The 22,331-nt window shown below is 44.1% G+C and overlaps 2 protein-coding genes across 7 annotated transcripts in view; one reads left to right on the forward strand and one right to left on the reverse strand.

Annotated features, from left to right (window-relative positions):
* Positions 1-2,912, forward strand: part of kctd15b (potassium channel tetramerization domain containing 15b) — a 37,956-nt gene extending 35,044 nt beyond the window's left edge. For all 3 annotated transcript variants that reach the window (XM_030120059.1, XM_030119978.1, XM_030119924.1), the window contains one exon: positions 1,577-2,912. In XM_030120059.1, coding sequence (XP_029975919.1) covers positions 1,577-1,735 — 159 coding nt within the window. In that variant the 3' untranslated portion in view covers positions 1,736-2,912. The remainder of the gene's footprint in view (positions 1-1,576) is intronic.
* Positions 2,913-5,779: 2,867 nt separating this feature from the next.
* LOC115395582 (transcription initiation factor TFIID subunit 4) overlaps positions 5,780-22,331 on the reverse strand; it is a 93,261-nt gene continuing 76,709 nt past the window's right edge. For 3 of the 4 annotated variants that reach the window (XM_030101294.1, XM_030101217.1, XM_030101440.1), the window contains one exon: positions 5,780-8,290. In XM_030101294.1, the coding sequence (XP_029957154.1) occupies positions 8,117-8,290 (174 nt within the window). In that variant the 3' untranslated portion in view covers positions 5,780-8,116. Of the gene's footprint in view, positions 8,291-10,827; positions 11,302-22,331 lie in introns of those variants that run through there. The other variant, XM_030101366.1, reaches the window with a different exon arrangement.

Here is a 22,331-nt window from a genome sequence, read left to right on the forward strand (position 1 = left end):
ACACCTCACTCACACTCCGCTCCCCCTCATCCCTTTGAGCTCATGCCCTCAGTTCACTGGCCAATCCAGCACAAGCGGCATGAATATTGCAGAAGTGGTGTGATGTCGGGAGTGCCCTCTGGTTTTATTCCATCACCGCGTGTGTGATCGGAGGAAGGTTGGAGGGTTAATGACACATGGTGCATGTTGTGACTGCATGAAGATCTGAGGTTGATGTTGGGCGGTCAGATGGATGGATTGATATCAGAAAGCGATACCTACCCATGATGCACTTACATGGGCTGCAGCTGAAAATGTACACTTTACATTTTTGGTCATGAGACATCACTGAACGTCCTTACAGGTCATCGTTATTTTGATGAAGAAAAAGTCCTGTTTGTGGTTTGGTCCACTAAAAATGCAACTTTTAACCCACACACTAAAACGAGAGGGTTGGAGTTAATAAAACTGATTTTAAAGGGGCTAATCCCAACATTATACATTATGACAATGAGAACAATCATTTTTTGCATTTTACTTATTGAAATTGTTTAGATGCAATTCTTATTTAATCATCTTAAAAAAAAAAAAGTAATTAATGTTGGTTTCTTTACTGATACTGAATAATACTTGATGAGTTTAGCTACTCTTGTGTTTTTGTAAGTAGATTAAACCGGCTGTGTGGTTGGTGTTGAAGCAGATATGTCAGAAAAATAGGAAAAATAGCAACAGCATATATTTGATAGACACTGCTTTGAGTCTAGTTACATAACAGATTACTTTTCTCTGACAGTAATGCCTTTCAGTTTCTGGAAATAGTTCAAGTTAAGATTCTAACCAAGAGGCAAGCTCATCTAAAGAGGTCTTATGTGTCTGTAAAGTTCCTTGATTCATTTGAGTTCTACAAAGCTTTACTGAGCTTCACGATGTTCTGGAAACGTTCTTCCAGTGTTGGTTGTTTTTACACTTCCAGTGGAATCATCTTACAGCCGGAAAGTTTTTCCACTAAGTGCTTGGTGAGATGACCAACATAAGCTTGACACGCGCTCCTCGGCTTTCTTATTGCAAAACATTAAACACATCATTAAGTATTCCATTTGTTATTGTTGAAGGTTTTACATGCGCCATGAAGACACTTTCTAACCGATGTGTGTGTGAGCCTCCAGAGGCTGTCGGCAATGTCGTAGCCTTGTTGAATTCATATATTTACATTCTTACAAACTGTTTTAACGTAAACTTTCCAACTTGTCGATTCATCAGTTTCAAGTATTCTTAAGGTCTCTCTGAGAGGAAAGACTTGTCTATGAAATAAATCAGTTATCAGCTATGGTGGCAGCATTGACCTCATGACCGTGGCACATTGTGATTTTAGCCTTACTTGAGCTTTTTCCTTCTGGCAAGTATATTTAGGCTTCAAAAATAATAAAGCCAACATTGAAGGGTGAATATTTTCTTTCTTAAATAAACTTTTGTCACAGACTCAGTCTGTTTTCTACAACAAACCAAGCACCAGTTTGCTAGGGGAAGAATCGGCGTGACGTTATCTCATTGGTTTGCCTGTTCGTAAATGCCTTCTCTCCCTCTGCCCTGTCGACAGGTTCTGGAGCGTCTCTTCCAGAAAGGCTTCAGCGTGGCGGCGTCATGCGGCGGCGGTGTGGACTCATCCCAGTTCAGCGAGTATGTCTTGTGTCGCGAGGACCGGCGAAGTCTCTCCATCAACACGCCCATCAGGATAAAACAGGAACCCCTGGACTAGAGCTGAGGGACTGTCGAGACCCTCCACTCCTTTATACTCCCTCTGTCCTCTCACTCCACCCCCCCACCCCGTCCCGTCCCACCCCCACCCCCCTCCCCCTCCTTCCCGCCCAAACAGGACCACAACCACCATCGACATACCGAAGTATTAGCGGAGGCTTCTTATCCTCGCCGGCTCTGCAGAACTCGAAGGGGAATGTAGTACCAAACAAAGGAGGAAAAAAAAAACACATCAGCAGCAAAAGTTTTTGATTATGTTTAATTAACCCCAAAGAATCTGGGACTGTGATGGAAGCAACAATGACAAACGGACGCAGCAGCAGCAGCTCACAGTTTTACCATACTGACTGATTGACCTTTCCCCCTTTACCTCCGTATGAAGAGGTTTCCCAAACCTTTCGGAGGGAGACAACTGCCCCCTTCTTGAACTGTGATCCACTCCCCTCTGCCCCTCTTAGAGGCGGGGGTAACGTCCAAACCGTCGTGTGCGTGAGGCCAACAGCTACTCTGACTTGGTGACGAGCGTGGCCTGCTGTAGGACAAGGAAGCGTCGGCAGACAGGATGTTTTTAAGGATGACAGGAGGGGGACATAATCTAATCCTGCGAGTCCCCGAAAAAGGCCCCAAACCAAACCCCACTGCCTCCCCGTGACCCTGCGACCCCTCACCCCACAGGCCTGGCTACAGATGTCGGACGCAGCATCGTTTGCCAAACTGATTGTTTATTACAGTTTTTCATTGTTGTTTCGAAAGTATGTTCTTCTTGCTCCTTTTGCTGTTCTTATCATGACATGGTGTAAACAATTATTATTAATAGGATTATTTTTAATGTCTCTTTTTTTTTTCTTTGCTCCAATATGAAGGATGTATGAACATTGTATTCATTAGGCTTTGAGAGCTTGTGAGGGAGCGTTTCTTGGCAGTAGCTGCAGAAACTCAGATGTCTGCAGGCTATGTGGCTAAAGCGATCTGACTGGCAATGCATTCAGAGCCTGAAAAAAAAAAAAAGAAAACCTCCATTGTTCCAACGCGAATGGAAGAAAACCTGGATGTTTCAACATTGTTTATAGTCAAATGTGTAGCACACATGAAAAAAAAAAAAGTGCTCCAGAATTACCGCTTATCAAAAACATATCTATGATCGGATTCTGTCACGCGAGCACAAAACCATTATTTTAGCACAAGTTTTAAGAGCGTTTGTAAATCTTAAATCAAGGTCGAAAAATTGCACAAGCTCTTAGTGAATTGCAGTTTTGGTGAGTTAGAATGTTAAAGACTTGACGACCAACGTTGGGGGGGAAGCTGACGTTTACCAGTATGTCTCGTGATCAGCCAGAGATGTACTTTAAATGTTGTTTTTGCACATTTCTTCCAGAGCCGCCCTGCCCTGTTCCCTCTGAACACTTGTGTGAACTCGAGCTGTTTTAGCAGACTGTGCCATTCAAATATTCCAAAACCTACAACTGAACAAACACTCGCAGGTACCAAAGCAGACAAGGTGCCTATCTTGTTGATTGTACAAATATAGATTTGTTCTTTTTTGCAGTTGATCACAGAAGAAGACTCATTGCATTATTCACAGCTGTGTGAAGGGTACCAACACTTCATCCTCCAGGCTTCCAGTCTTGACAGTTCTGTTGAGAGCCGCTCACAGTACCTTCAGTCCGAGCGTGAGAGAGACAAAGTCTCTGTTTCAATATTGTCACTTCTAAGCCAAGATTATTTCAACGGCCTCCTCACATGTGTACATGGCAGAGCCCAGAGTGAACTGCACTCCCAGGATCAGCCCGCTATTCACAAAGAGGCGAGTGGGCGGCGTTTACTCTATCCTGCGCTCATTCTTTTGGTCTTATTCTCAACATTTCTGGATCAAAGACAGAAACAAGAAAGGCCAAGTTTTTCATGCTTTATATTTGTGTGTAACTTACTGATGCTGTTTCTTCCATGGCAAAAGACAGAGAGAGGAAAAAAAAAAAGAGAGAAGAAGCTCATTCTGATCTTTGTGGGTGCTAGCAGTTATTTGAGTTAAACTGAAGTTGCCCATTAAAGAAAAAAGGGCTGATAGTTGTTCTGGCCGTATTGTCCTCGTAGAGGATGTGCTGTGTTTGGATGCCATTGATTAAATAAGGCCAATGAGTGGCAAACGTTGGTTCGGCAGCATTAGTGTAACTTGAAATCCCAGAGGGAAGGAGGGCGAGAGGGTCCCTTCTCACAATCAAGCCCATCTTTGTTCTGACCTGCCGGTGGCCAGCGCCTTTGCATCCAGTCGCCTCAAAGGGAATGGTCAACCAGGCCTTTCATGTGCCGAGGCATGTTGGGATCTTCACAGCGCTCCTCACCCCCCTCCGCCTTCCCGAAGGCTCCCAGCATCGTGGTGCCAGTAGAAACTCAAGTTTTCGCCCCCTGCTGCTGTGTCATATCCCCACTCGCCCACTCCCCCTCTTACCCCATGCCCCGCATCTTTTCTCCAAACGGCCTCGTATGCCGCGGCTTGCTGGACCACAACGCAGCCAAGACCAAACTGATGAGTCAAAAACACGAGCAGAACATACCGTGCTGTGCAGCCGGGCCACTTCACTCTGCCGCCGATCCACAGATCTTTGATTTGAGCGGTGGAAACTCATTTCATTGGGACGGAGGGTTGAAAGTGATTTGTGCGCAGAAACCTGCAGCTACAAGAACAACTTTTTTTTCAGGGATGAGGCACAGGGGGCATGTTTTTTTTCTATCTGTTGTGGCATTTTGAAAGCATATAATAAGCTTTTGAAAACCTGCAGGAGCTAAGGGGCCATGCATTTGTAGGAGAAAAAAAAAAATACAGAAACAAATGACCATTCGAACTTGCAAAGAAAAGGCCTCTGTGGCTGCAGTGGCCGAACGGTGAGACGTCCCCTGCTCTGACTCGGCGTGGAAATGGCAGGTTAAACGACAGAGCGAGACAGACTTGACAGGACTGGAAACTCTACAGACGTGCTGAGACATGTCGCCCCCCTCTCAGATGAAGGTACAGGTCAGTGTTCAGCCAGTCCCACGTGGCAATCACTCCACCTCCCAGGCAGGTCACTTGTACAGTTATTGTAAATTGAATTATCAGGACTTTGGGTTTTAACGGGACGCCTCACATTTTTAAAGAGACCCTCTCAGTCCTCTTGATGGAAGAAAATTAAAAGAATTCAAAGCATTACATTGTGTACATATGGATTAAAACATTTCAAAGGGTATAATAAGGTGCAAATGTATATTATTTAAAGTGTTTAAAACAATTAGACTGTGGTATTAAAGGGCATGTGTTCATTTACAGTGTCTCCATTTGACTTTTCTTGCATATTTGCGATAATAAAAAGGATGTACTGTATATCTGTGTGTGTGGTGAGTCATTCGGTTCCATTAGAAGGGAATGAGAAGGCAGGGAACTTGAAACGAGCCAGTATGTATGCTGGTGATGTATGTGCAATGGCTTGAACTCTGTCCCTGAATTGAACCGATGAAACCTGATAAATCTCGCCAGCCGACTGCAGCGCTGCATGCACATTCATTTCTGTAAGAGAGGGAGGAAGAGAGGTCGTCTTCAGGGCTAAATCTGGATCGGCGGTGTAAAGTCTCCAGAGGGAATGAGGCAGAGGCCGAGATCTCGAAAAGGAAAGAACACGAAGAAGAAGAAGAAAAAAAAAAGAACCCAATATGTTCCCAAACCCCAATATTTTGCACCCAGTTAAACGGTTTGGTCTTTTCAAAAATGCTTCTGCTTAATTAGTAGAAACCTAGGGGGACTTTTCATAGTTGAGCAGCAGCGCTTGACTCAGTTTGTACTTAGCATGTGCAATGTTAGAAATGGAAATGAAGCAGGCAGAATTAGGAGTTGACTTTGGTAAAATTGTCTCGCAAGAACATAACGTGGCTTCGTCTTCCTTTAGAAGAGCAAAGGGAAGGCAACGCATTGCTTAGCTATGGAGTCAGCTCAAAGTCTAATTTACATCTTTTTCTAATTCACACGCAGACTCCTACCTACAGACAAAATTGGCAGTAGCTCAGTTTAGTAAACAGCTTTTTTATTCCTTTACAAAATAGGTACAAATACATAAGTGTTGTTTTTTTTTTTCTCACACAAACAGGAATTTTTCAAGTTATGTACAAGAGTTTACCAAAAATAACGTGGTTCTAATAAACACATAGTCTTGTAAACAATATTTACAAATCATCCTTACACTGAAATGTTATTACCCCCATCAGTTTACATCAGGAATATTTGTCCTACGGTTTTGGCTAAAAAGCTGTAGTGGTCGTTGTAGAAATGTCCTCCTGTGAAACCACCATAAAACCATAGAAATCATCAATAAAATCATTTGAAATGACCTCGATAGGTATTGTTGTGCTTATTATTAAAATGCAGTATCTAATTTACCAAAACGTGTTGAGCATAAAAGCCAATTCCAAGAAAAAAAAAAAAAAAAGAAAGACAAGGAAAACAAATATATTAATCATTAAAAATAAGTGTTGTTTAAAAGAAATTGGCAATACCGTTTATTTAGAAGAGTTTTTTTTTCTTCACTATAATACAGCGACAGCTTTGAGTTGTCAGGTAAAAGTAGATATAAAAAAAAGTGCTGTCAAAATTTACAATGCACAACAACTGTTTTTCAAATGTCACTCATATTTAAATAAAGTTCAATATGACAAGAAAAGCTGCATAGAGGCCAAGATATTTAGTTTTATATATATATAAAAAAAACAAACATAAAGGACAATAAAACATAACACAAGTAGGATTTTGTGAAAAATAAAAATAAAGAGGCAAAAAAAAAAGCAAGACAGGTAAAGAGCAGGTGTTCTTTTAGCTCTTTCAGTCATTAATGCAAAGAGACATCAAACGAAACAGAGATTCGTTTTAGGCTGGAATAATGGAACTGCTTCCATCCACATGAGAATTTTAAAGCAGCGGTCCCCAACCACCGGGCCGTGGACCGGGACCGGGACCGGATCATTAGATACTGGGCCGCAAACAGAGAACAAAAAGTTTTCTTTTAGAAGTGTACATTTCAATTCCTGTTCATCTGCATTCTGTTTTATTTTGAAAAGTGCTGCTTAACTGCTTTAAATTGCATCAGTTTTCTTTTTTTTCATTCATCATTAAGCCCATGTTAAGGCGTTCCTTAAATTATGTTGTTTAAAACCGGTCCGCTGCTGCACAACAGGTTGGGGAGCGCTGCTTCACAATATAGCTGCAATGTCCAAATACAAAGCCGGGTGTAAGTGCTACGCGGTAAGACGCTTCACGGATTCGTCTTTTCAGTCGTCATCAGATCGTAAGAGGTGAATGTCGCGGCGGCTCCTCTTCAGAAGAGCTCCTGATGTTTCTGAACTGAAGCTTCAGTCACGTGCAGAAGCACTGAGAGTGAAGGATGAAGGAATGTCTGTCTGCTCCAATTTCAATAAAACTTTCACATTTCTTTGTTGTTAAAAAGAAAACAAAAATTTGCAACACAGAAACACTGAATCGCTGGAGAGTGGTGCCTGATCAGAAACTGGCCACACAACACCGGGTGGACTGTGGGTTTGTTCAGTGACCTTTGCGGAGGGGTGAGGAGGAGTCGGCCGTATTACAACACTCTACAGAATAAACCGTCTAAAATCCGACTCTTTCAAAACACGTGGTTTTACAAAACATCAGGTTTTATAATATCGACACATGGGTTATTCTTCTTCTTACAAAGCTTACATGTGATTAAAAAATATACATGCTGTCAAATAATTCCAAAAGAACTATTTACACGTATGGTGAGCAAATCCAACACGATGCTGTTATCTGGAATCCGAGTGTGTCGAAATGACAGCTAGAAATGTGTAAAGTCTCGCTTAATAAGTTCAGCTACACTACATTCATTGAACTACGTTCAACAAATAGCTTGTGGAGATTACTGCAGGCTGTATCCAGGTGCGAAGATAGTTCTCTTAACTAAAGATAATCCTTACTGTTTAAGTGGTTCAATGAATATTTCGTCAACAATGTCAAATAAATAGCAACCCCGGTTTCACATGGAGCAAATTGTGGGTCAGGTCGAGTGACACGAACACATCGTTCCTCTAACAGATCCAACTTCCACACAAACAATAAGATATGGCCTTTAAACCCAACGGTCTAACTACACAGCGTGACGCTAAATGGAGAAGACACAGAACAAGTTGTATTTTTGTAATTTTTCTCCTTCTCTCTCTGATCTCATTCTTGTCTATTAAAAGCTACATCAAACATCACTACAGTACATATGGAGACACGGAGCTGAAACCATTGGACCTGATCTGAAGGCACGTGGCTGGGAAAGAGAGGGAGGAAGAGGAGGAGGAGGAGGAGGAGGAGGGAGTAGGGCGCTGAGCAGAGCAGAGGCTACTTGAGCAGGGCACGGTAAAGGAGGAGGGAGTGGGCGGTCTCTTTCTCCTGCTCCATGTAGAAAATTAAGTCCCTGAGGTTGACGCGGGTGATGCGCTGCCGGGTGTACTGGCGCGACGACGTGGACGGGGCGGAGGAGCTGGCCGGGGAGCCCGCCGCGCTGCCGGACACCTGGAAGCAAAGACAGAGGAAACACTCACTCACTGTCAGCTGACAGGAAAGCTGGAAAACAATCACGGATTCAAACCATGAAGGAAACTTCACTGATTTCACTGTCATATTATTTATTCAACCTGGTCAGGGAAGTGTGAAGCAGAGCGTCAGACTGTCCAGACTGAAGCGTTTACAGCTTTTCCACTAACCTCACACACACGGCAGCATCATTGCAGTGAATAATATTAACTCCAGGTATGACACCATCAGGAGGACTGATAATATTTTAAAATGTTCTTGTGTTGGGCTCTCCTACGGACACTTTTGAAGAGGAATGACTGCCTCCAGAGGCTGCTTGTCTTTCATTTTGACTGACAGTATCATTCGTACCTTTAGCCGTATCAACATGATGGACAGTCTGCCAATGTTTTGGTTGCTATATAAAACAAAAAAGGTCAATGGCTGGAAATACTGTCACCATGACCTCTTTCTGCTCCAGAATTTTAGGGCTTCCTGTCCCATCCTGTTCCTATTCTCCTTGTCCAATTATCTACATTCGCACCACCAATGGATTCCCTGAAAAGACGATAAAGAGTCCTGCTTTCTTATCGTACTCGTTGATTTCTGGCACAGGGAGGCCTGAAAGCTGAAGTCCCGCCTTACAGCAGAGCATCCAGCCTGGCTGAAGCTACAGAGGTTTGTTTCTGTCCAGCTCTTCAGCCCCTCCAGACACGGAGACGATGAAGCTGATTTTCCAAACTTTTCCAAAGTTGTGCAGGGATCCCACAGCTAATGAGGGACAGGAGGAAATATTGAGCTTTCAGCTGGAAAACGCACTTGATTAAACAAACAGTGGTTATCAATAATGTCAAAGTGACCCCCCTACACTTCCAAGCAACGTCCTCGGGCCCTCGCTGGAAAACCTGACCTCTTGATTGTGTTTGTAGTGGCGCATTCACTTTGATATGACGGAAAAATGAAAGTAGATTTATTAACTCTTTAGGGTTTCAACATCACCACTCTTCCATTAAATGTCTTAAACTTTCTCCTTTTGAGGATTTTTTTTCCCCTCCTTTTCTTTCAGCTCAGCTTCTTTGTCTCCGTCATAGTTTTAAGTTTCCATGGTGAAACACAATAGCGATCGGAAGAAGCAATACTATGTTTTCCACTGACTGAGTGAAGTAATCACTTCTGAATGGCAAACACATTGACAGTATCAATGGTGAGGAATGTTATGGCCTCCAACCAAGTCCACACCTCCAATTAAGAAAAATAATCCCAGTTGCAAGGCTTGAATGAGATCAAACAGACACGATAATAACGTCCAGATCTTCAGGTGCACACGAGCGCTGTGGAAAAACCGAGACGCAAGAAGTGGAGAAAAGCAGTCGCAACGCACTTCAAACAGGCAGGAAAACCATCTTTTTTAATTTCCGCGTGTTTTATGGCTCTTTACGTGGAGCTGGATATGAGTGGATTTTCCCTCTAAACAAACAACGCGGCTGACATAGATCTGAGCTGACGTCCCCACTCTGAAACGGAGCCCCGGTCGTTTGTATTTGATCCAGGAAAAATGAGAACGATAAAAAGAAAGGGGAGTGTATACAGAGGCTGATACAAATCAGGAGATGCATTTACATTTGGAAATGAGAAACACTGGGAAACAAATCCAGCAAGTGCCCACTTGAACCCAGGCAGAGAGAAATAAGACAGACGTTTCACTTGGGAACACCCTCTCACAATTACATTGATTGCACCACTCTGTAAACACACAGTACAGACAGGCCTTAATTGCAAACATATGATGGGTATGAATTTACGAGAACCAAACCAAAGTCCCTCCAGCACCACCTTCTTTCATATGCTTGTGTTTGTGCAGCGCTGTATGGCGATGCCTGGTCTTAGATTTCTCCCGGTACACTCTCTGACCCCCGGACGCCGGATGATGGCTGAGGCTGTCCAGGCCACCGCTCCTGCCAACTTACCTCAACTGTATCTAACGTTAGCGGCCCGCTGGGGCAAGTGGGCACGGCGCGGTCTTGGGAGGCCTCGGGCACGCCAGACCCTCACTTTAGGGGGAGCAACCCCGGCCTAATCAGGTCAATCATAGCTGACCGCATGTGAAAGATGGGCCTGCCGACCGATATGCCAATTACTGCCACTCACCGGCAAGGCCAGCGACAGGGCCACAGATTTTACCAATCAAAGCCATCCATCCACCTGGACGGATGGAGAGGAGTAGCCACAGGCAGGCTGTCAGTGGCGGGGTGGTGTTAGCGGGCGACGGCGGAGAGCAGGGCGGGCATTAGCCAGACATCAGTGCCCAGGTAGAGCGATGCGGCTCTCGGAATGGCTCACTCCCCTCAGGGACAGGGGTAGTAACCTTAAGTGATCGAGATTCAGGCAGAAAGGTCAGCCCCGGTCCGGGAATCCTCCCGACACGGCCTAAAATCTTCACTCTTGTCTTTATGTGCCCTCCACGTGGCGGACACCGACAGCCCAGCCGATTCCCCGAACCAGTGCATGCAGGAAATGGTGTTGTGGGTTGGGAGAGCGACTGGGCGGAGTGAACACCAGGCGCTAAACAAAGCAGATGGCTGAGTGTCAGTTAAAAAGGAAGAGCGAGACATCAACAACCACGCTTTCCTTGTCGCTGGCAATTACATGGTAATTGTGTTTGAAAATCTATGAAAAAAAAACAAAAAAACAAAATGGCAGGCTTTGTAAGGTCATGGTGGATGAAAGAAAAATGTGAGGGGAAGAGAAAAAGCAGGAAAGAGAGAGAGAGAGAGCGAGAGAGAGAGAGACAGAGAGAAGAGGGAAGAGCAGAAAGGAAAGTCTCAAAATCAGCTTGGCCAAGAAAGATCCATGAGGCAAAAAACAGCATCTGTCATTTTATCTGTGATGGGCGCTCCGAGGCATTATGTCATATGACATATCCATCGTACAGAATGCGCAGGGATACTTCGATACATCTCTTCAGACATTTGACTTGTTTGGAGCTGGGGACAGAGTGCAGCGAATACAACCTGAGGAGGAGGAGAGGAGAGGAGAGGAGAGGAAGAAGAGAGGAAGAGGAGCGGAAGAGGAAGAGGAGCAGAAGCTATAAAGTTCATGTGTAACCGGGCCTCTCTGCTGGCTCTGCTCCTCACAAACTGGTGACTGACATGACGACACGCCAACAGGCCAGACGCATTATTTCCAAGTATTTCCCTCCTTGTGTTTTCCGGTACGCTCATGTATGCATATTCAAGCAGAAACAGAGTCTGAGTCTGTCTGTGACTACGGCAACCGACACTGATCACTCTGTGAGGAGCAACAGCGTGAAATCTGCACGTTACCGGACTGCATGGTGTGTTTTATTCTATACATCAGTCAATCACTGGGAATATAAGATTCATATAAGCTGTATGGCCGCACGCAGGAAGCTTCACTATTGCTTAAGTTACAACAAAAGCATCTTTTTCCATCTCTTTCCTTAGCCAAATCTCTCTGTTGCTACTTCGCTAAACTCCTGTTTACTGGAGGAGGAGCACTTCATCATGACTGAACGAAAACGGTAACACGAACAGATTTCGCATTGGCGCTAACATCAACATTAGCCCATTTATTTCCACAGCGCCTTGGATTTATTTGGAGCTCTAAATAAGCCGCTTAATGTCTGCATGTTGTTAATTTCACCTGTTTTTTCTTCCTCTGCTGCTTCCTCCTGCTAATAGCGCACACATCTCCGAAGAAACAACAAACAATTAGATTGTAGAGCAAGTTTCTCCAACTAACTGATGTAACTTCAGCTGAACTTAAGGAGTGAATCAGTCATCAGAACGACCCACACAGCGCTGTCAGTTCAGCTACTGACTCACACAACAATACAGTCACGTGCACACATATATAAAACAGGCCTCATCGAGGGAAGCAATTAAAAGAAGCACAATAGTTACTTTCTGAACTTGTCACAATTTAACTACAAGAAACTCATGTAGTAACTCTATCTAAGTCTAAACAATTGTTTATTTTAAGTAACTGGCACAATGCCACTTATAAATTATGCAAGGGAATCAAGTTTGGAGGATTTATTCACAGCAAACATTAACTTTCCTTCAGTCTGTCCTGAATTGAAGATAAAATCTTTCTGTGCAGTCAGTTCAAATACAATTTCATCTGCTCTGCAGCAGGTACAGACAGTATTGGATATACTGACAGAGAGTTAATCATAACCTGTGATAATTAAAGATACATAAAAATCATAATATTTTATTAGCGGGACAAAGTCACCAGGTCACACTTTCATGTTCTCAGTCCTTCACTGACCAGCACCGGTCAATTCATCCACGAAAGAACTGAAACTAATTCCAATTATGCTAAATTTACTTTTGATTAATAATGTATGTTTTCACCCCCTTCTCCGGCTCTTTCTTTGACTCCTTGTCTCCGTTTGTGCAGTGGCAGCACTGGTACAAGTCGGTGTGTCTGAGCCTGAATTTACATTCACTCCTTTATTGTTTAAGGAAAGGAAAGGGGGTGAAACAGCAGCGCTGGTGGGGCCTCTTGCTGATCTGTGGCTTTGAACCCTGAGTGGCACCTGTGCCTTGATGCCGGAGCCAATATTGGATTTGGCCCAGGTCACACCTTAGGGCGGTGGGTTAATGGCCCACTTTGCCAGGCACACAGAGCTGCTCGGCCCCGCGCAGTCCATCCTGCTGTCTCAGCACTCCTCCCTTCAGCAGAAGTTGCAGACGGAAGGTGGTGGTGGTGTGTTGGGGGGTGGGCTGTACTGCATGTACCGGTATGTGACAACACACCAGTTAACACACTGTGTTATCCCAAACAGCAGCAGACTGGGGAAAAGGGGGGGGAACATTGCTCAGCATTCACATTAAAAGGATGAAGACTAGCCCCATGTTGGTTGAGAAACAGATAAGCTGCTCATGATGCAACGTTACTCTATTGTTGTTATTACTTTGATGCCGAAAAAATCCGTTTAAACTCTGATGTCTGCGCTGCAGGCAAAGAGGACATATATATAGCACAAGAGAGACAGACTGTTGACAAGATGAACAAAGAAGCGAATGAAAAGCTGAAGCAGGTGGTTTACTTTAAAGTTGAAGACGAGACGGAAAATTACCAGGAACCAATGTTCAAATACTGGTGAGTTTTATTCCACGGTAGCCGGTGGTGATTGGGGGAGTCCAGTTGTGTGTGTGGAGAGCAGTGGGCCAGTGGATCCTTCACAGAGGCTTGCAGGTGCTCCTGGTGGGCCTCCGCTCATTACGACTGACTGACACAGCGGCGTGCCGGCTGAGTGAAGGACTCACAGATTTGCTGACTGACATCCTGACTGAGGACCGGGCCGCTTTTGGCTGACTGGCTGAGGGCCTGACTGACTCACTGACTGACTGACTAATTTACTGACTGAAGGACTGACTGACTGCCCCGTTGACTGACTACGTGCCAAGAAGCAAAGCTTTCCCACATGTTCTCCTCCATGCCGCATTTCAGCCGGGGAACGCTGCCTCGTCCCTCCACAGTGTTTACAGTGTGGAGCCCAGCCGTGGGAGTGCAGCCTCGCTTCATCTCTACACTCGGCCTGAAACGCCTCTCCTACGGCCGCCATTAATCAGCAACAGAGACTTTCTCTCTTCTCCTCTCTTGCCTCTCCTTTTTCTCGCTCCTCTACGCCCACAGACATGCTGGATGAGGCCATTTTGAAAGAGTTAACAGATGTCGGCTGATTTGCCCCAGGCTTTCTGACATTGCCCGAGTGATGTATTTGATGTGGAGTTTATTCAGCTCTAATAAACGTATAAAGAATTAGAATAATAATTTGCAGATGTACATAGCCAGATTATAAGCCCAAGCCCTTCTTTGAAGCGCACCAGGCAGCTAAGATTAACAGAACCAGTGGAAAAGAGTGAACAGGGTCCGGGTTCAGTCCACCGATAACCACAGAGGTCAGGATGGACTAATACTGCAGCTTTATGTTCACAGATGGCCTTTGTTCCTATCACAGGTTCGCTCTCAGTGGAGAAAGCAGAACCGGAGGCTGCCATTGTCACTTTAAAAAAACGACAAAAAACAAAAACAAGGAGGCAAGTAAAACACATTTGCGCTATCTGGTTTTTCTTGGCTCGTACATGCTTTTGTTAATTTGTCATTTTGTGAACAGCAGAAAGAAGAACTGAGAGAATAAAGGAGGAAATACAAAGGAGGGCGAGTGAGGTCTAGCATTCTGATCATGGTGAAAAAAATGAGGGAATTACTTCCAAAACAAACAACTTCCATTTGCTTCACAACTAAACAACAACAAATCTCAAAAATGGCCAGTTGCAGAGCATCTTAATACCCACATAAACCATAAAAACAGCTACACAGCTCCATGGCAATGCATAGCAACCGTGCAGAATTTCAGTCAAGGAGAAAGAAGGCAAAAAAACACCTTATTACTTCTAACTCCTGCAAGCCATTTTGGTCTCCAAAGGTTTTAGAGCGCCGCAGGCCATGTGTCTGCAGTGTTTCGGGAAATGACTTGCCTTCGCACGAACACTGCTATGTTCTGCAGCACTGCTGCCCCCAGCATCCCCGCTCAATTTCTGTTTAACCCCTTCCTGCCTTCCCTCACACTGACTCACTGCAACAGAGAGCTCACACCCAGCACAATACTGTCACATTGTTCAGCCTCCCACAAACCAAGGCGAATCAGACCAGCTTTTTCATGAGCTAACACATTAACTCCACGTCTAATTTGGCTACTTAAGCATGTGATGGCTCTTAACAAACACGGCGCAGGAGAAGGCGTAAGGTTGCACGGGCAAGAGAAAGATGGAGGGGAGAAAAAAAAAAAAAAGAAGCCCCTTGCTCCATTCCACTTGATCTACTATAATGTGCGACACAGTTTGCACACTTGAGTGTGTATCAACGGTGGATTAAATCTGCAAACTCGTTGACACAACACATAATTAAAACATCTTGCTCGAGGTCAGGAATTTTCTAATTAGTAGTGTACTGACAAAGCTGCAATTCCATCGCCCTGAGTTTCAAAGTCCACAGGTTACTGCTAAGATGAAAGCCGACCCCGGAGCACTATTCTGCAGGGCTGCTCACACAATTCCTCAGAAGACAGTCACAGGGTCACCAAGCTAAAGAGTCTGCTGCACCCGGAACCTCGCTTCCAAACAAAGAACTTCAAACTTTCCTGCCTGGAAACACAAGCTTGCTTTTGTTTCCCCCCCTTCTTTCTCTCTCACTCTCGCTCTTTTAAACCTGAGAGAAACAAAAGATTGTGTGAAGGCAACTAGAGGAGAAGAAAAAAACACCATAACATTGTTTTTAATCTGTTTAATTAAAATGCTCTGAGCTTGGCTAGTTGAAAAACTTGTTAAATACTACAAAGGCTTTATTAGGTGGGTTTGTGCAGCTAAACTTAGTAACATCATTTAGGACTGTTCCGTAATAAAAATCTTGTCCACAATTTATTATCAACCAAATGATTGTAAAGTCTTATTGTCTACAATGAGAACAGCAGAAAAGCAGCTAGTATAACAATCTGGCTGATGAGTTTGCTGTTGTTGTGAATAACTAATTAGTTTTATTTGTGTGAAGATCATAAGCCAATCAGCGATCCACCGAGCTATTTATTAAAATCCTTCTTTTTTTTTTCCTCACAATGTTTTCAGAGAGAATGAAAACAACGAAAACCCGGTGAAACAGTCTGCTTGATAACCTGGACAATTAACACAGGCCAAGTATCTTTGGCTACATAAAGTATCAGAAGTAGAACTTTTTCACCATTAAATATTCAAGGCGTTTCATATATAAAATGAACCCAATTAGAGTTAAAATAGGAGAAGTGTAATGAGTCTCTAGTCAGAATGCTTGTCTTCAGAACTGCTCGCTAATGAGCCCTTGTTGGTTTTACACACTTTACTTTCAATGGTGTGGCACTGTCATTTCTGCCGGTTTTAAATTTTTAATTCAAGTTGAATGAGAGGGTGGTGACTGAGTTAATAATCGAGGCACCGGGGTGTTTTGCAGCCGATGGATAGCTGGGGAGAAGTTGCCAAATGAGGCTCGTGGTCCACCCTTTGATGTCTTCTGCGAAAACGTTGCAAATAGGAACAACCAGTTTAACAAAAGCCAATCAGTTCAGAGCGGTATCCAACGCAAATGACCACACTACGGAGAACGCACCCTGCAAACGGCCTAATTAGAAAAGAGACTGGGCTAGCAGGATAGCACCGGTGGCACCGACGAGCGGCACCGACAGACTCTGGCTTGGGAACTGGAGGAGACTCCGAAAGGAAGCGCGACGGTTCTCGCTGCTCTGCAGACACGTGCTGCACGCCGAAGTGTCAGTCTCCGCATAAATCCTCACATGAGCACTGACACATTTCACTTACAAGAAAAGAAAAGCACCGAGGGGGCCCACAGACGACATGCAGATGGAAGAGATTAGAAACCACATTTATGGCGGAGGTTGGCGCTCACAAAACGGCCCTTGATCTCAAATTGACATTAATGGGGCCATTTTTGACATCATTTAGCCATCACAGGCTCCGCTGCAGCGCCGCTGACACTGGTCCCTGCGCACCTGATGTGGCGCCTGCAAAAGTGTGAGCGGCAGGGAAAGAAAAAAGGGGGGGCTTGTCTGAAGAGCAGGTCTGATTAAAATCCAGGCTCTTCTGGGGAAAGAGCAGAGTTTCATGTTTTATATAGATGTCCCAGAAAGCAGAACCGAAACTTTAATAGAGCGCCTGTGCGAACACTCCTGACCCCCAGTGTCATTGTTTTTGATCCAACAAGCTGCCAGGCTGAGAAGAGGTTTTTTTTTTGCACCATTTTGGGCATTTATGATGTTCATGCAAATTTAAACAATACCCTACTTATATGAGTACTTCCACTAGTTCTCCAAAGTGGATTGTTTCCACTGTTGTTTGGCAACTCAATGTTCGCCTTAAAAGTCTAAAATACATCGTCAATCTAATCTTTGGATGGGTTGGGAGGGGGTTAAAAATGAAAGGCAGTGTAGCAAAAAATTTGGATTCAGTTAAAGAGCTTCTCATTATAGTTTTGCAGGCAGTTTCCTGGAGGCCTCGTTCCTCCCATCAGATTCCTCTTCCTCAGACCCAGAAGGCTTCCTTCCTACCTGCGCAGCATTTTGGCAACCTGCTCTAAACCACATACGAGAGCATCATTTTCCAAGCAGCTGTGTGCGTGTATGTGTGTATATCCAGCTTATCTACATATTGACTTGGTTTAAATCCACACCCTTGTCTGCCATAATAATTACACATCTTGTAAAAAGGAAGTGCTCAATTCTTCCTGCACCTGAGGCGGGCGGCTTCGGGAGATGCCCACCGGCGCCCAGCAAACACACCTCTGGCGCTGCCTGGTATCCAAACAGCTTCAGCACACACCCAGAGCCATTGCCTTCCGTGGCGTAATGGCGCTTTTCTATTAGATGCTACACAACAGACCGAAAACTGCCAATGCCAGCGCGAGTAACTGCGTCTACGCAGCAGGAACAAAGGAATCTGAAATGGTCAAACAGGTAATAAAAACGGCGGGGGCCTGTTTTATAGTTGTCAGCAAGTCAGACCACACATGTGCACTGACCTCGGTCTAAAAGTGTATGCAAACACACAACAAAGCAGCGGTGTGTGGTGACACAGGCCAGCCCAGGAGGCATGTTTACATTCTCTGGACCTTGTTGTATGTGTGTGTGTGTGTAAAAATTGCTCCAAAAGGCAAGACAGGTTATTTTTGTCCAGAGTGGAAAGTCACTTCTCATCACGCAGAAATGCCACAATAATATAATCGGGATACTGATGGGGGTGTGAAGAGGCCGTGTTCAGCGGCCCAAAACTCCTCCCTGAAGTTCAATGAGTGGAGGGCGTTCATTAGTCCAACAAATACATAATTTATGCAGTCTAAAAAATACATGTGATCATGAATCAAAAGCATAATGAGAGGCCCAGAAACACTGGGGTCCTCTGGAGATGCCCATGCTTTGTTTGAGGAACAGCAAATAGGGGTCAAGTGCTGCAAAACATGTCAAACTGCAGTAACTTCATTCTGGTTTGAAAGAAGGAAATCAAATCAGATCGGCTCGCAATCAACTGAAAATGAGCAGTAGAATGGTTTTCATTTGACCAACCCAGCTCATTCCGAAGGGATTGTGTGAAAGTGTTGCATATCAGTTACATTTAATTTAAATACACCATCGATATATACTGGAAAAAAAGAAGAAAAAAAAAATCAGTGGGATGCGCCGGGATATAAACAATGGGTTGGAACGCCATCAGGAGCACACGGCGTTTCCAGCAGCACCAGCAGGCGTCATAAACGGCACAAGAGCCAACAGCCTTTATCCTCTCTCCATTCAGGACAGAGAACATCCATGTGTATGGAGCTGCTTGAATTCTGCTGAGATTATTTGTCAAAAATGCCTGAATTTCACAGTTAATTGGCCTCCCTAATTAGCACAGGATGTCTAATTCCCATTGCAGTCAGTGTGCTAAATGGTAAAGCTTTAGCAAGCGGATGCCATTCCTTCTTTCGTCTGAGCGCTGAGGCTCCCTGTGCACGTCGAGCAGCACTGTACATTACACACTCAATGATCGATTCTAAATCTTAATTAGGGAAACGACAAACAAGCAAGGGGACTTAATGAACTGTGTACCTTGTCAAACAGCTGGCTGATTATATTTATTGAGATATATGTTAAATTTAATGATTTGGGCAATTAACTGCAGACGCCTCCTGTAATCTCCGAGGGACACGACGGGGCCAGGGAGGCGAGCACCGGGGCCACGGACCTAATGGAAAGCAGCTGACAAATATTTGTCATCCCCGGAGAGCTGAAGCAGGCGTCGGCAGCTCCGAGGACCTTGCGCTCGGGAGGAAAGATGTCGTCCAAATTTCACTCCCCCGCCTGCCTCGGTCCCAGCCACAGACGCTCCTGGAGAAAACGGCTCTCGTGGAGCAATAAGAGGCGCTCTCAGCTTTGCTGGGACCTCATTTCATTTAATGATCTGAGATGTTCTGCAAAAACAATACTGAAACATAACAAAAGATATCTAAAAGTGGGCCCGGCCTTTATTATCAGTGTCGTTTTTTCACGGCCATCCATTTCTAACTCCTTTTTTTTTTTTTTTTTTTTTTCTAAATTGGTCAAATGGAAAGCAGTGGAAAGCGAGGAAAAAAAAAATTAAGCTGAGCCGAAAAGTGCGACTTGGATTTAATATTTTATAATTGCCAAGGGACATTCTAAGATCAATGAATTTTTGCCCGGGACGCACATCAGAAAGAGATGTACTTCAGTCTTTTTAGGGAACATTGGTCTATTTAATTCCAGTGTCTGATGCATGTGAAATATGCCTTCCATGGCCTCCTTCTTCTTCCCCAGGCACTGCTGCAGGCAGACATTACCACTTTTAATGGGCCGCCATGAGAAGCGGCAAGTCAGCCAATAACCCATCCTCGTTAATGGATCGCCTTGTTTGTTCTCTCACCATTTTCTGAAGCTAATTTTAGACGTTCTGTTTTCTTGTTAAAAGACAAAATAGAGGACACTGTATCACAAATATATCTCCGCAAAAAACCATGGAATGAATGGCCCATCAGAACGAAGGATGGAAAGGGAGCCGTAATGGATGCGATAGTCATTTGCATGGATTGTCTCTGTCATGTAAAGTAGCGGCTGGTTGGTGCAAGTGGAAGCTGAAACAGGACCTGGTCCCATGGGACGTAGACGACGAAGCGCTTCTGAGGCCTGTAGTCAAAAAAGCTCAGAGGAATGAATAATGGGGGGTTAACAGCCATGGCTTTTAGAGGGGAATGAGCAAGTCAACAGTAAACTATAGAACAGCAGTCAAAAACACATCCACTTGTCAGATGTATGAATTTAACCACAATCATTGGAAAATTCAACCTGACTCATCAAAATATGTTAAAAGTTGAATCTGAGTGAGGAATGTGCAACGTTGTTGAGACCAAGTCCAAGTTAAAGCATCCTATGTTTAATTTGCCAATTCCAACCACTGATTTGTGAAATAATTTCAAAATTTCTTTTTAAAAAAGAAGGGAAAAAATCCTATCTTCCAATTCTTTCCTATCTGGTGGGCACATCCTGTAAAAACTCACACCAGTGTACCATACAGACAAGATGTTGAAAGACGCAGAAAGACACTGCTGCTGCACAAACAGCATCAAATGTAAGAAGACCAAGCAGGTCGTGCAACTTTGGCGAGATCACACTTGGACTCAGTTGGTTTCTAGTACCTGCAGAATGGATCACCAAGAATGGTTCAGAATGGTTTAATATCTTGACAGTTTTTGTCTGAAGTGTTGCACTGCATTTTGACGTTCGTGTTAAATAAGCCTTTCCTCGCTCTTCATCTGGCGATTGAACTGAGCAGAAGGTGCAGTCTGCTTTATTTTGGTCGTAACTGCTACGCATGAAGGATCTTTCAATTGTTGTCATTCCTACCTGCCTGCTCAGCTCAGAGAAGTTCATCTCTGTTGCTGAATAACCTGTGAATAGCAGCTTGCTGAAATGTCTTAATCACGATGGTTGTTCATTGATTATCTACATGACTCTTCATTGTTTATTTGCTACATTGTTTAATTATGGCATGAAAGTCAAAAACATTTTGTAATCAGAACCAAGGATCTGATATCATGAATGCATGTCTGCTATTAGTGATAACTCAAACTGCCAGAGATATTAATAAAATTTTATATAGTTGTGGTGATTTTTTATGCATTGAGACATCCTGCTTCCATAAAATTAGATAATGACCTGGTTATAACAGTAAAAAATGATTTATTCTGACTGGTCGAATGCATAAAATAAAAGCATCAGACACATCCTTTGCATTAAGTTGCCTTTTGGAAACACATCCACACACCAACAGTGGTCATGGAAGGTGCTCAACGTCCAGCGAGGGCAATCTGGGGGTCACTGGAAAATAACCAGCTTAAACAAGAGAGCCTTTCTTATAGCTCCTCCTTGTAACTTTGGGTTAGGTGATTTGAAACGTCCAACACTTCTGCTCAAAGAGAATCGCTGCATCAGCTCAATGCCTCTTTTAAGCACAATGTTTTCAAATGTTATCTGTTCTCGGTTCATTTCTAATGGAATTCTCATCCATGCAGTATCGATTACATAAACACCGATGGTGAATGTGCATCTGCAGGTCAAGAAAATGAACTGTTTTTGACACAAACATTGAAAATGCATACTGCTGGAGATGTAAATCTGATGTTCAATTATTTAGTATTAAGGTAGAAACAGCGAAGAGTTGCTCATAAGATCCATGATGCACACCTCAACAGCAAAAAGTCCTGAATCAGACTATAGAAGTCAAACTCCTCTCTGCGCTGGCATTTCTGCCATCTAGCTGCAGTATTTTGCCTACTTCATACTTATTACCAGCGCTCCGCCTTCCTGCTGCCCCCTCCTCTCCACCCTCAGCTCCTCCTGGGAAATCTCTTCCAGCGGTTTCCTTTAGTCTTTCACCAGGATCAAACCTTGACAGCTGACAAGAAACTTACAAAGATAAAATAAACTTATACAGCAACGATATAAAAACGAGTGGCTACCTTGTAACATTAGTGCTTTGCAAAAAAAAAAAAAAAAAAGAATTGGGGATGAATTGAAAAAAATCAAAAGAGGTCCTATAAATAAAGCAAACTAGTAGAAGTTTCTGAAAGCTCTCTGGTTTCTCTGGGAGCCACCATGTGCATTTCAGACGCTCCGTGTTGACAACTTCATTAGCAGCTCCCACATTCTGATATTCTGGAGTTGCTCGACAAAAAAAAAAAAATCATCTCATGTTGAGAGCGAGAGACTGGAGGCCAGAGCTTCCATCTCCTCCAGGATGAAGGCAACACAAGCAGAGCGGCGTCTGAGGCGTTTTCTCCCCCGATCCCCGTGAGTGGTGAAGGCGTAGGATGAGCGGAGTGGGTTTGCACAGTGCGGTATAGCGCAGCATGGGGCCCACGATGCGAGGCTGTCCCCACGTCCCTGGCCAGCAGGCTAGCTAGAGAGCCAGCCATT

This window comes from Salarias fasciatus, chromosome 1 (genome assembly GCF_902148845.1).
Source record: "Salarias fasciatus chromosome 1, fSalaFa1.1, whole genome shotgun sequence".
Classification (NCBI taxonomy): Eukaryota; Metazoa; Chordata; class Actinopteri; order Blenniiformes; family Blenniidae; genus Salarias; species Salarias fasciatus.